The 15,036-nt window shown below is 42.6% G+C and overlaps 1 protein-coding gene across 2 annotated transcripts in view; it reads left to right on the top strand.

The window, feature by feature from the left end:
* Window positions 1-15,036, top strand: part of LOC122939661 (dynein axonemal heavy chain 5-like) — a 337,492-nt gene that overhangs the window by 203,710 nt on the left and 118,746 nt on the right. For both annotated transcript variants that reach the window (XM_044295816.1, XM_044295814.1), the window contains exons 45-48: window positions 3,563-3,697; window positions 4,760-4,949; window positions 8,461-8,678; window positions 10,135-10,446. In XM_044295816.1, coding sequence (XP_044151751.1) covers window positions 3,563-3,697; window positions 4,760-4,949; window positions 8,461-8,678; window positions 10,135-10,446 — 855 coding nt within the window. The remainder of the gene's footprint in view (window positions 1-3,562; window positions 3,698-4,759; window positions 4,950-8,460; window positions 8,679-10,134; window positions 10,447-15,036) is intronic.

Raw genomic sequence — 15,036 nt, 5'->3', positions numbered from 1 at the left:
CAAAAGCTGCACCTTTTTGGGGTTATTGGTTTTGTTTTTGGGTTGACTCAGTATATTATACTAGACCCCAGTATTATCTACACATTACATGTGAGTTTTTTCTTATAGGTTGGTCTAACTCTATGTTGTGCCCTTCCTTTATTATTTCAACTAGAAGTTATAACTCAATTGCTAGCAGTCTGCAGTAAGGGTGCAGAGGGGTGTTAACTGTTGGCGGTTGTCACGGCTGAGGATGGGGAAAACCCTCAGCCGTGCGATGCCAGAAGATGATGGTCGCTGCAAGGCCAGGACAGGAATCAGGGAGCAGGTCACCTCCTATCACATCCCTAATTCTGACCCTGTCTCCTAGCCGTATGAGCTGACCCTGATGGTAGGATGGCTCATACTCTGGAACTTAAGATTCCTACTAGCCCTCAGGGTGGCCCTGGACTAGGAGCAGAGTAAGACGACCTGTTCCTCCTAGATATGGACGAACAGGAGTCTCACTGGCCAAGCTACAAAGAAAGGGGGAAAATAAACAGCTTATGGCAATGGCAGGTAAATGAAACAATTACAACACCTACCTGCCACAGACACAAAGCCTGGAAACCATGTACAAGTGCTGCTGTCCACAAGAACACAAACGGACACAGCACACAACACACATACACAGGAACCCAGGACCATAAGCTGCAATAAACAAAGAGACCAAACACACACCTTCATAACATCATGTATAACTTATGACCACAAGGGTGGCCCTCACTGGCAGATGGTATATAACCAGGAGGATTACTCCAGCTAACCATGGCTGAAGTACCCCTCAGATACTGGCATCCAGCAGGAGCTGAATAGCCCCAAGTAGCCACACCCACACACAGACACACCCAGTGTTCACACACTAGGAAGGGAATTAAACCTTCCAAAACCAGGCAAGGGATGGAAACTACCTAAAGGGGAAAAAAGCACAAAGAAGCACACACTTCACTTGTTACCACCGGCAACGGCATGCGTGGCAACCATGTCCTGGGGATTAGCCAGAGGGCCGAGACACTGCCACCACATGCACACAACACCACACGTTGCCACAGGCAACCACAAATGAAGGAAAGTGTCACAGTGTTTGGATAACTGATCAAACTGGGGGATTGCTATACGCTGAAGATTTGCTATACTCCCCTGGCATAACTACTAGCTCTTGTAAGAGCTGTTCCTGCTCTCTGGCTGTAGGAGAGGTTCACCCACTGGAGCCTGGAGCCTTGTCGTAGGTCCAGCGTGGGTGGAGGACGGTGAGACCCCAATCAAGCTACGGCGGTTCGTGGGGTCTGCAGTGCGTACGGTGTCAAGTGGAGTGCTTGGAGTCCTCGGAAAGCACTAGGAGCATCTATCGACGGAGGTACCCGGTCGGGGTGCTAGGCGTTCCGTTACATTGGTGGCAGCAGTGGGATGTAAAGAGAGAAGAGACAACCGGTCTCTATCCCCAACCACAGGGGGACAGCACCCCTAACTTCGATGGTGCAGATGGGACCGCGGTCTCTGCACCAGGCCTACCAGGATACTGGACGGCCGATTCAGATCCCCCACCAACCCTGCAGGAGAGCCTGGAGGAGGAGGTAAGCGATTCCTCCTCTCCACAGTCGATCTGCAACAAGGTCCTGGGGATAGGATTTCCTGATTCCATCCCAGCGGAAGAGCTGGCATCTGGGCAGAGCGCAGTCGGCCTCTGCCCTCCCCTATCCTCTACTCCAGAGCCGGACTTCCCACAGGCTACCCCAGCGGAAGAGCTGGCCTCTGGGCAGAGCGCAGTCGGCCTCTGCCCTCCCCTATCCTCTTCTCCACAGCCGGACTTCCCACAGGCTACCCCAGCGGAAGAGCTGGCATCTGGGCAGAGCGCAGTCGGCCTCTGCCCACCAAGTACCTACAGCTCCAAGCTGGAGAACCACAAGGTCGCAGATGCCCACTCAACAGCTGGGGACATACGGAACAGAGCCAGGCCCCAAAATTCAACAGGTCCAGTATGGGGTTGTGGTTGGACTGCCAGACTAACTCAGGTACTGACCGTGAGGTCAGGTATCTGGTTAGTCTTCCCTGGAAGGGGGAGATGTGTGACGAAACTAACCTCGCCACGGTGTTTTGGAGGGGGCTGGTTGCTAGCCTCTTGCCTCAGGATTATGGCCCATACTAACTTTAAAGAACACAGGCCGGCCGCACAGCTTAAATCTGTCTTTGGAATTGTATTTTATTATGTGAGGGTACCCAGATGGCTAGTTTAATTGTATTCGTGTGGTCTGAGTGCCATTCACCTAATGATATGCACTCAGACTTGAGCTATCTGGGAATATGTTAAATGTCTGTGGTTGCTGGGAGGGTGTGACATTGTGTGTTTAACTGGTGATTTCTGTCCTGTTGTCCCCGCTTGTGTATTGGCGATCTCCCCTTTGTCCTGAGAGATAATTGGATTATCCCTCGGTTGTCTCTGGGGCAGAGAGGAGGAAACCATGATGCATTGTGGGGATGTGCTGTATCTGTTCGGTGTGTCGCAGTCTCCATTCTGGTCCCCTGGGGGCGTGTCCACCAGATATGGACCTGCATAAATACGGGCGAGTAGCCCTCAATAAGGGGTTCCTGTTTTATCCTTCATCATGTTGAGACTGGTGTTTGGATAACTGATCAAACTGGGGGATTGCTATACGCTGAAGATTTGCTATACTCCCCTGGCATAACTACTAGCTCTTGTAAGAGCTGTTCCTGCTCTCTGGCTGTAGGAGAGGTTCACCCACTGGAGCCTGGAGCCTTGGCGTAGGTCCAGCGTGGGTGGAGGACGGTGAGACCCCAATCAAGCTACGGCGGTTCGTGGGGTCTGCAGTGCGTACGGTGTCAAGTGGAGTGCTTGGAGTCCTCGGAAAGCACTAGGAGCATCTAGCAACGGAGGTACTCAGTCGGGGTACCAGGTGATCCGTTACAGTGCACACATAACATAAACCCTGTGCACACCAGACATGGAAAGTGCATACATACATACAACACATGGCCAGAGGCAACCGCACGCATCAAAAGTGAGACGCCTAGCAAGCAGCTCAGGCTGCTACACTGCCAAATACACCTGTTGGCAACCGCACTTGAGGCAAACAACTAACAGCCCCCAGCTGCGTTTGACAAAACTCCCAGATCGCGGGCAACTGCATGCGGCTCCCAAGGAGTCACGACCATGAACATGGGCGTGACAGGGGTTTGTACCTACACAGTCTGACACCAGCAGCACTGATTGGATAGAGTCAGACCCTGCAGGGACACACCTCCAGCTGGTAACATGCCTCTATTCCCTTACTGCAGACTTCTAGTAATTCATTCATAACTTCTAGTAGAAATAACACAGGAATGGTAGAACATAGAGCCATAAGAATAGATGCTCTTGAATTGAATGGGGAATGATTAACACGGGTATGTCAGTAGAGGTGACAGGTCCTCTTTAAAGATACACAAATTTACCAATAATTAATAATGCTGAGGTGCAAATCATATACAGTACATAGATATATTCTTCGATTTTATGTATATACTGTACATATTCCCTTTCCATTAGGTTCATTATGACTTTGGGTTGAGGAATATTCTCTCTGTCCTTCGTACTCTGGGAGCAGTGAAAAGATCCAACCCCGATGAGCCAGAGAAGACTGTTGTAATGAGAGTTCTACGTGACATGAACCTGTCAAAGTTGGTATGTTTCCTTGGGTTAGCTTATAGGTGCTTATACAAATTGCATTCCATCCATTTGACATGGTGTTGACATAGCTGGTGGCAGATTTGCAGAGAAACTGGATTTCATCTGACAATATATTATCTTATTCCTATATTATTATGTTCTTCCTACCCTTTCTGACATCTTATGACTAGAGACAAAGATAGTATAAAATATATTATTGAAATATATTCTTTAAAATATCACTGTATACTTATGAGACGTCTTTGCTACAAGTTCTACTTTGAAGACTAATGAATAATGGTAAAGAATGGTAATAAATTTGAGTTTAAGATTGGGGGGTTTCTTTCTGATATCCTTCAAGGGGTTTTCCTAGACTTTCATACTGATGACCTATGCTCAGGATAGGTCACCAGTATCTGATTGTGGGTGTCCGACACCTGGGACCCCGCCAATCAGCTTTTTGTGAAGGTAGTGGTTCTTGCAGTAGCGCCACAGCCTTCTCTCAGCTTTGCCTAGGCCAGTGACGACACGTTCATCGGTCACGTGGCCTAGGTGCAGCTCAGCCCCATAGAAGTGAAGTGAGTTCGATACCAAGCACAGCCACTGTAGAATATACAGTGCTGTGCTTTGTAAGCACTGAGACGGCCGCAGTGCTCACAGGAGCGCAGGTGCCTTCTCAAACAGCAAATCATTGGCCGTTCCCACCGATCAGATACTGATGACCTATACTGAGGATAGGTCACCAGTATTAAAGTCTTGGAAAACCCTTTTAAATTTACATTGTGCTCTAGTGCACAAGACCACCTCCTTTTTATTGAATCATTATATTAGTTTGGCTAGTGGTGGAGTGGCCTCGTGGTGGATGTGAAAAAGGGAAAGGGGAGATTGCAGACATAAGGCTTAGCGTCCTGGGCCACTGTAATTTTGTTCTTTTTTTCTTTTCAATATGGTTCTGGATGAATAATAAAAAGCTCTTACAAATAGCTTTACTGTGTAATAATAAAAACAGTCCTTGATGCTTCATCTTATTTCTTTTGCTACATATTAAATAGACCAATATTATTGACTAACTCATAGGTGGATGAAGATGAACCTTTGTTTATGAGCCTGATTAATGACTTGTTCCCTGGTATAACTCTGGATAAAGCTGGTTATCCAGAGCTGGAAGCTGCCATTCAGAAGCAGACAGAAGAAGCCGGGCTTATCCATCATCCTCCTTGGATTCTGAAACTTATCCAGCTGTATGAGACACAGCGAGTCAGGCATGGTAAGAATGCTAATTGCACTGTGACTATTGCAGAATAACTGAGACTGGTTTCTACTTTACATTGGAATGGACATTATTTTTTGTTTGGAATTGTTTGGCCAATTACATTTATTGTGAACAAGCTCATAATGGTGTAAAATAATAAAAGAAGCCATACTTATGTTACTGATCCTCCACCACCCCCGTTCTGTTGCTTCCATGTCCCCTGCCGGTTTCTGCTTTCTGGTTCCACTCAACACACCGGAAATGACCACTCCATCAGTTACTGGCGACCTACCTCAGCCAGTGATTGGCTGAGCAGTCACATTTGTCTGTTGAGAGTAACCAGGAAACATTGGTCAGGCAACCAGAAATCGTTGGAACAGGAGTTGCAGATGAGTAGTGAGTATGACTTTTTTGTATTATGTCATGCTATTTGGAGCCTGACAACCCCTTTAACATTTGGTTAGTCTCATGATGTCAAAAAGATCTAAAAATATTTTTTCCTGCTGTATTTGATTTAGATGTAATCCTATTATTGACTAAAAGCAAAAACTACACAAACTCTGCAACTCTGCACATAGGCTCACATAGTCTTTTAGTCCTCAGTGATGCTCAGTGATGCTCTATGGTGTCTTTACCTCCCCTGGCACTGGAAACTTGCATTGTTTCAAGGTCAAGATGGATTGAATAATGTATCAGGAAATCCTAATAGAAGATGTTATGCCCTCTGTCCATTTGACCTTTCAACAGGACAACTATTTGAAGCCTACCTTAAATTTCACCAAGGGTTGTTTTCACAAGTCATGAGTGGTTCTAGAGTGGTTGTCAAAGTTGCTTGACTTGAATCACATAGAAAATCTTTGATGGGATTTGAACAAGGTGGTTGCAGCACACAAATCCAAGAATATTAGTGGACTGGAGGCCAGTGGCCATTAGGAATGGACTATGCTTACTTATAAACACTGTCCGAAGCTGATGTCTGGCTATGCAACATGTTTGCAACAAGTCATAACAGCAAAGGACAATCCACTAAATACTAACCATGCTTTACATAAAGGGGCGGAATATTCTGAAATAGCAGTAGTCATTAAAAGTGTCATTTTGTGTTGAATTTGGAGAAACCACTTGTTATATTAGGTGTGTGGAGCTATTCCAGTGGTTCATGTTTGATTTTTTTATTTGTAAACAGCTGAAGTTTTTAAAATTTAGCTAATCAGCCTAATTTGCAATGGGGGTTGAATAATTTTGATTACTACTGTATCCGCGTAGTAGAATTTTGACTACACTTGATTGCACCAAAGATGCTGATATTTTGAGGTAACATTGGTAATTGGTTTTTTTTTCACCTTCCACTCAAATGCCATCATGGCCCAAGGTAAACTACTTGATCTTCCTATGGCACTTCTGCTTGCATTGCCATGCAGTCTTGTGAGTATTAGCCTAGGGACTACCGTATACACACCCTAATATTTATGAGGACCCTGTACATTTTATTAGATGAAGAGATAGCATGGATATTTGGAGACCACACATGAAAGTGTTATATACGTATTACAGCTTGTAAGGTTTGGGTTATGTAAATCTGTTTTTGTTTTCTGCAAACTATGACAAAATAGTGGAACAAATCTGTCTTGTGATTTTAGGTTATAAGAGAAGTGCAATCTGTAATTTAATATTTTCTTTGTAATCAAAGCAAAAAACATCCATAAATTGGAAGATATACACATCATTTCCCAGGAAATTAAATTATGATGGAGTTATTTTCTGAGGTTGATTCATCAAATGCAGATGCAGCTTTTTAGAAACTGTGATGAATCAGCTCCACAGAAGAAGTACTGTAGCCTGCAGTGATATTATCTCAGGTACAATTGTGTTGTCAGAGAAGAGAACGTGGCACAGTAATGTACGTCTGCTGAGCTGCTTCTATAGGACACTGCTACTGAACGCAAATCATAAGACAATATTCTTATACGCAGCTGTTTTACCTGAGAACAAGTTGTTTGTGGTCATAAAATGCACAAGGAATTCAGTATTTTTTATCCATCATAGGAGCAGAAATACAGCATTCAAGCTTCAATGGATCTGTCATATGATGGACATCAACAGAGCCCAATAGACCTTGTGAGCTTAAGATGCTGTCTGTCATTTCCAGCATGGTGTTCAGAAATAATAGAGCTGCGTTTTTAACTATTTTTCCCACAAATATAATGAAATTTGTGATAGAGGCTCCTAACAGAGCCTCAGAGTTACATTGGGACAGATAAACTAATCCTGCCTAATTTTTAGACCGTGTAAAAAAGGGAATGTGAGTGAAGAAAAGGCCACTAAAAACCCAGTATTTGTAGTATATTTTATAATTGACCTACAGCTTACATTTGGTCACCTCTGGTAATAGCTGAGGTGTGAATGAAGCCTTATATTTACTGACGTCTAGCTGAGATCTTGCTAGAGATGATCAAAAAGTTAGAAGGTACCTTTGTAGCATGGCTACAGCAATCATGGGTGCACAGGTAATGGTAACATCTGTGTCTTGGTGACATCTGGTGACATTTGGTGCCTTATTCCAGGAGTTATGGCTTTGCTCTTTATTGTAAAATGAATAGGCTTTATTTACATAAGACTGGCCCTTAAAATGGGAATCTCAAATTTATCTTATCTTCTTACCTGTCACAGAGCCTTATTTTAGCACCAAACTGCAAGCTAGTTGGCCATCGGCGATCCTTTCTCCCATACATTTTGCTGTCTTTTGAACATCTAAAGACTGATCATAGCTGTTATGTGTACTGCTTCTTCCCCGCTGATTGTAGCTTTTCTCCGCCATATGGCAGCTCTCATAAATGAGATAACGTTATAGCCATCTTTTTTGTTTGTCTTTCTGAAAAGAGCAAAGTATTGCAGAAAATAATCTTGCAAATATGGTAATCGTGTCTGGAGGTATGGATGCAGATTTTTGCTTAGATCATTGGGACCTCGAAACGTAATATGCGCTCATTCCGTTCAATGTCTCCAAAATGCTGCATCTTGCTGTCTGATGTTGATTTGGATGAATGGCAGATGAATGAAAGGAGCTACAAATTGGTCAGCGGTTTAAAGACAAGCCCCCTGATTACAGCAGTGGTGATTATGGAGAAGTTAGCATTCTGTACACAATGCTGTAATAAACCTGTACCAGGAGTAAATCGAGTTTGACATATTACAAGAATACATTATTTGCTATTTTAAAGTTCTGAGGATAATTGGTTTGGATGTTCATGAATGCTTTTCAAGCAAATTGCGTTCTAGTAGAAAATGCCGCATTTTGTGAAACAATCTCTTTTGACTTAATAATTTAGAAATTTATTTAATACATTACAGCGCTATTGATTTTGTAGCCAGAAAGGAGTTTGATACTTTGGTTGATTGTTAACATAAATTTGTTTCACCAGCTAATTTTCTAGATTCTATTATTTTATGTATAAAAGCCCTGATGTAATCATTTAGATATAATGAACAATCTCGATTTCTGCCTAAACTATGTATTGTTTTTAAGGAATGATGACTTTGGGACCTAGTGGCGCAGGCAAAACCAAGTGCATTAATGTCCTAATGAAAGCAATGACTGACTGTGGAGCTCCTCACAAGGAAATGAGAATGAACCCTAAGGCTATCACAGCCTCTCAGATGTTTGGCACACTTGATGTGGCCACAAATGATTGGACAGATGGTATATTTTCAACTTTGTGGAGAAAAACATTAAAAGCAAAGAAGGTGAGCTCAGCAAGAGAAGCTGACATTGACATATTTGCTACTTGCACAAAACAGTGAATAGAAGAGAACAATGTAAGGCTATGTTCATATAGATCCCTTTTACTTCCATTGTTCAGAACAGTGAAAATAACGGAATTGTTGTTTCTGTGAAATGACAGAAATGAAAGGTCCCTGACAGGCCCCGGTGACTATAATGGAGCCTGTTGGCTTTCTGTCAGGTAGCCTGTCATTTTATCACACAGAATAGCGCTGCATGCTGCAATAAGCTGATTTTATTATGGTCATTGAATGACTACCAGTACATCAGAATATATAAAAATGTGTAAGAAATGAGATGATACAGTTACAGATTAGTGTTTCCACAATGAAGTATTATGCATAGATATACACCCATCTCTAACGTTGACGAGCAGAAGACTACTTGGCATCTCTTCATGGTCTTAACTGAGGCTAATTACACAAGTGTTGTCATGCATGTTTACGCTATATACCCCCAGTGCAAGCCGTTAGGCTTCTATCATACCGCCAGCAGGAGTTTCTGCAGAGAACAGCCTGCCAGGGCTCTCTGGAATTGCTCGACAGTACCAGAATGCCTTCCACTAGGACCCCCACTAATCACGAGAACAGCCCCACCGAAATGAACAGAGCGGTCAGTCAGGCTGGCGTGCGGCTGCTCCATTCATCCTTATGGAGATTTCAGAGTTAGCCAGCGCTCCGCTATCTCCCGAATTTCCATAGAAATAAATGGGGTGGCCATGCGCATGTGTTACCGGCCGCTCCGTTCATTTCAGAGGGGCTGCAGGGGATCTGGGGCCCCCGTTCTCGTATCAGTGGGGGTCCCAGAGGCAGGATCCCACTGATCTGATAGTTATCCCCTATCCTCTGGATATTGGATAACTTCTAAAAAACAGAATACCCCTTTAACTTTGTCTACATGATAACTACCATTTGCAGAGGTGAGATAAGAACTTTAAGATAGACCATTCAATGATAGCCAGTCTTTGCAGAGTAGAAAGACATGGGCCATCAGAACAGTCCAGGAGTCAGCTACTACTACTACCAGTCCTAGCTGTCTGTTAACAGAGTTTAACCCCTTTCGATTACATCAAAAAGACCCTTTCCTTTTGACCAACAAACACAGCCTTTTACACATGCTGTGCTATTTTTTTCAATCATTTTATTGAAATCTGCGAGAGACGTGAACACAGTTGGCATACATATACCGTAAACTATTATGCAACTCTTTAATAAATGTGGCACATTTTACTACTCCTCTTGGCCACACATCTTTTTCTAGACATTTTTCAGAAAAGGTGGATGTAAAATGCCTCCGGTGTCTAATCTGGAATCAGTTTGGCACACACTTAATGTACTTGTAAATTGTGGTACATTTTGCGTAGTAAATCATCCCCATTCTTTGTAAATGAGTCTCTAATGTATATATTTTGATTTTCAGGGAGAACATATATGGATTGTTTTGGATGGTCCTGTCGATGCTATATGGATTGAGAATTTAAATTCTGTTTTGGATGATAATAAAACTCTCACTTTAGCTAATGGGGACCGTATCCCAATGGCACCCAATTGTAAAATTGTGTTTGAGCCTCACAACATTGACAATGCCTCTCCAGCCACCGTATCTCGTAATGGAATGGTGTTCATGAGTTCTTCTGTATTAGACTGGAGGCCTGTATTGAAAGCTTGGTTGAAAACCCTACCTGCTACTCAGCATGAAGTCCTTTGGAACTGCTTTGACAGTGTCTTCCAGGTATTTTATACCTTGCTATAACTTTTCTTCCCTCCAATGTGTATTAGGTAATTTTCTAGTTAGGTTTCAAAGGGTTTTCCAGGATTTTTATACTGATTACATATTCTCGGGTCCAACACCCGGGGCCCCGCCAATCAGCTGTTTGAGAAGGCACCGCCACTCCGGTGTATGCCGTTGCCTTCTCACAACTTAGCAAGCAGAGCGCCGTACACTGTATCGTGGCTGTGCTTGGTATCACAAAATGAATGGGGCTGATCTGCTCCTAGGAAAGTGACACATGAACGTGTCATCACTCGGGCTAGGAAAAGCATAGAGAAGGTGTGAGCGCTGCTTCCTTCTCAAACAGATGAGGGGTCCCAGGTGTTGGACCCCCACCAATCAGATTTTGATAAGCTATCCTGAGGATAGGTCATCAGTATAAAAATCTCAGAAAACGCTTTTAACCATGCTTGTTTGCATCACCGACAGACTGGAGAAACTCTTACCATGAAAACTGAATTCACTGCATAGTCAGCATTTTCAGTATGATAATTTGGAAGAAATTGCAATCTACACTTACTTGCAATTTACACTTATGTTTCTCCAGACACCAAACAGGCACAGTATTTGGTTTAATTAGCTTCATAAATCCTGACTGATGTTTTTAAGTCTTTTTGAGCTGTAATGTGTGTTCTAGTCCAATAAAATTCAGCAGCAATTCCTTGGAAAACACTTGGAGTGGGTTTTCAGGATTTGGCTGACACACTTGGCTGAAACCCCAACTACACATGGTGGCTAATCTCCACACAATTTTGAAGATACCTCTGTTTTACCTATAAAACCATTGGGTGTTGGCCGGTGCAGTTGGGTGGGTTGGCAGCTGCACTGTGCGAAACCAGGCTTAAATGGAAACACATGCGGGACAGATATAGGTATTTCTCTCAATTAAGGCAACTATACCCAAGTAAATATTCCCACCTTATACTTGTGTGTGATTGTCAAATGAACAGTGTAGGTTGGAATTGTGTTCTTACATGCTATGTAATTAAGCAGCTTACGTCATCATCAATAAGTAGCTAATCTTTAAATTACTATACATATGTAGCTACTATTGGGTTACTTGTATTGACTCAAAGACTTTATTATCAGCTTGCTTGTGAAGCAAAAGAAAACTCATTTGTGTGTCTGCTGGGTGAGGAAAATGACTGCACTAATCTTCCGCAGTGGGATTTCAATGGGAAAGGTCTGAAAATCCTCTTAATTTGAGAGGTTCCTGGGAATAATCCTACAAAGGAGCATACAATGCAGTGCACATTAAAACACAAAAGAGGTTATAAAGTCAGTGCCACAGTATCTGCCTCCTTTCTCACTTGGCATAGAGTCTGACGTACAGTGAGCATACATAATGGCTCTGTTATGGGCTTTAAGATGGTAGATGGTCATAAATGAATATGTGTACGTTAAATGTATGTTCCATGGCATATATTGCTGCTAGTAATTGCTGCCAGCCCTGAATAGACAGTTGGCGAAGGGCTGCATCTCATTGAAGCCACACAAAAGACAAAAACTCAAAAATGTTTAACAGATATAAACCCTTTCATTTTATTTAGAGATGAGCAAAGTGTTAAAAAATCTGATTCGTAAGCTTCACCAAATTTTCCAGAAGAATTCAATTATATCCGAATAAATTTGTGACGAAGCGCGTAAGAAATCAGCTATTTCCTGGATGCAGGGAGTGTCAGTATATCAGCTTACAACACTGTGCTTTGCAGAAACCTGCATAGCTAGTCCGCTGTGGTAGTGAAAGAGAGGCAGTGGACAGCCGTCACTCTTAGAATAAGTTCACACTTCACTTGTTTAGTTACGGGGCCAAAACTGACTAAATAATTGAAGTGTGAACTCGCCCGTACAGGTCAATGTTAGGCTACTTTCACACTAGCGTTCGGGTGTCCGCTTGTGAGCTCCGTTTGAAGGGGCTCACAAGCGGCCCCGAACGCATCCGTCCAGCACTAATGCATTCTGAGTGGACGCGGATCCGCTCAGAATGCATCAGTCTGGCAGCGTTCAGCCTCCGCTCCGCAGGCGCCTGGCCGTGCGGAGGCGTGCGGATCCGTCTAGACTTGCAATGTAAGTCAATGGGGACGGATCCGTTTGAAGATGACACACTATGGCTCAATCTTCAAACGGATCCGTCCCCCATTGACATTCAATGTAAAGTCTGGACGGATCCGTTCAGGCTACTTTCATACTTAGAAATTTTTTTAACAATATAATGCAGACGGATCCGTACTGAACGGAGCCACCGTCTGCATTATATGAGCGGATCCGTCTCAGACGGATCCACTCTGAACGCAAGTGTGAAAGTAGCCTTAGCATCCGGTATACAGAAACGTGCAGTGGCCCAAAATTGTACTATAGAGTGAAAGAGCGCACTCCTTTTACAGCGTCACCTGTTTCAACATAGACTTCTACAGAACCTGTCCACCCCAAAATTAGTAGTATCATTTCACTATATCAACCCAATTACAGAATCAAGGATGAATGGATTTACTAATATATAACAGAACGTGACACCCCCAGAATAAGTAGTAGCAGGCCGCGATTTCACCCCAGTTACAGAATCAAGGATTAACGGATTTACTTATATATAATAGAACGTGAACACCCCCAAAATCGGTAGTATAAGGCCTCAATTTCACCCCAATTACAAAATCAAGGATTAATGGAATTACGTATGTAAAATAACAACGTGAACACTCCAAGATCAGTAGTTTCGGACCGCAAATTCACCCCAATTACAGAATGACGGATTAATGGAATTACCGGTACTTATGTAAAAAAAGAATGTGAACAACCTAAAATCAGTAGTTAGTGCAGCAAGGTGTAATAGCTTCTCTGTTAGCCAAGCTTTACACTGTTCTATTGGCCCCTGCAGTCTCACTATAGTGTGGCTAAAGCCTCCCTATTATATCCCTACACTATCTCTAAGCTGTCCCTGAATTGTTAAAAACAAATATTTATTAAAGTCTTTCCTAATCACTTTGCCTAGCACTTGTCACATCTGTCCCTATGCTCAGTTCACTGGAAAATGGCAGAGACTGGGTAGGATGAAGCTTTTATAGGGCTGTGACATGGGGATGGCTGCTGATTGGCTGGCTGCATGGCATTATGGGTGATCCCTCATTCCCAGGCATCTTACTTTCACTTTGTAACATGTGCAGCAGCCATTTTAGAAAACATCTGATCGAATTCCACTTTGTCAACTTCAATTCGCTCAACACTAATTGTATTATACTAACGTCTAAGTACCCACAAGAGGCTAGAATTGTAAAGGTGTAAGATACATGTATTTGAATATTCTGTTGTTAGGCTGAGCTGGATGGACATACGTCTTTTTCGGCCTTACAATATTACAGTACTATGTTACAAACTTCAGAACATCCACATTTTTTTTGTATAATGATGTATATATTCTGCTTATTGGGCAACATACAATTTTTTCCTTGGCAAGATGTTGAAGTGATTTATTGTGCTTATGTGCCCCATTGGCTTTCTCCCTGAGCACAAGATATTATTATTTTTTCATGTAATTATTAGGCTGTACCTGCTGTAATGCAATTATCTTGCATTTCCATTGAAATACAGTAGAAGTCAGTACTGTTTACCCGCAGAAAGGTTTTTACAGCTTATCAAAAAGAAATAAAACCCTACCCCCAAACTGACAGTGCAGTATTAGGGTCCATTCACGTTCGCAAAATTGGTCCGTGTCCGTTCCTAAATTTTGCAGAACAGGTTCAGACCCATTCATTTTCAATGGGGCCGGAATGTGCTGTCCGCATCCGCATTTGCGGATCCGCAAAAAAATAGAACACGTCCTATTATTTTTCACAATTGTGGAAAAGAAAATGCATTTTATATGAGGGTGCCAGCTACGTGCGTTCTGAAAAATGCAGAATGCACATTGCCGATGTCCTTGTTTTGCGGATCCGCAAAACACATACGGACGTGTGAATGGACCGTTATGGTTTTCATTATGATAGTTCTAGTGCCAGTACCAACTACAATCATACCTATATACAGTATATGGTATATGCTTGATGAAGTAGTCCATACTGTGGATGCAGCTCATTAATAATATTCACTGCAGGGCACATCTATTGTTATGTCACTACTAGTAGATTGGCTGCGCAATGTGCTTTGCTGCTTTTCTGCAGCTATCCTCACTGGCTTCTTCCTCCGCAAAGGCAATGTCATATGACTCAACACAACTGTCAAAGATTTTTTATAGGGGGCTACCAATGTGTAATAAAATATCATATGGCTATTTATTATAAATGGCATGATATGATGACGTTTCTTCTGGTCAGCAGATCGTAATGGAAGTAATCTATTATTCAGCTAGTTATTACACATCTAAAAAATATGAGTAAACTAGGTTCCTTTAATAATAAATCACATTTTATTGAACATGATAAAAATACACTAATAACTATGTATTAATAGTAGGGAATCAAAATAAAATGCCACATATTAATGCATCCTGATTAAATATCCAAAATACATGATTAATGCCATAACTAAATGCTCCATTAGCCATCTCACATGAAGGTA

Source organism: Bufo gargarizans, chromosome 5, assembly GCF_014858855.1.
Source record: "Bufo gargarizans isolate SCDJY-AF-19 chromosome 5, ASM1485885v1, whole genome shotgun sequence".
In the NCBI taxonomy this organism is placed as follows: Eukaryota; Metazoa; Chordata; class Amphibia; order Anura; family Bufonidae; genus Bufo; species Bufo gargarizans.
The sequence above is the reverse complement of the archived record's forward strand: the minus strand, read 5'-3'. Positions and strand labels throughout refer to the sequence as shown.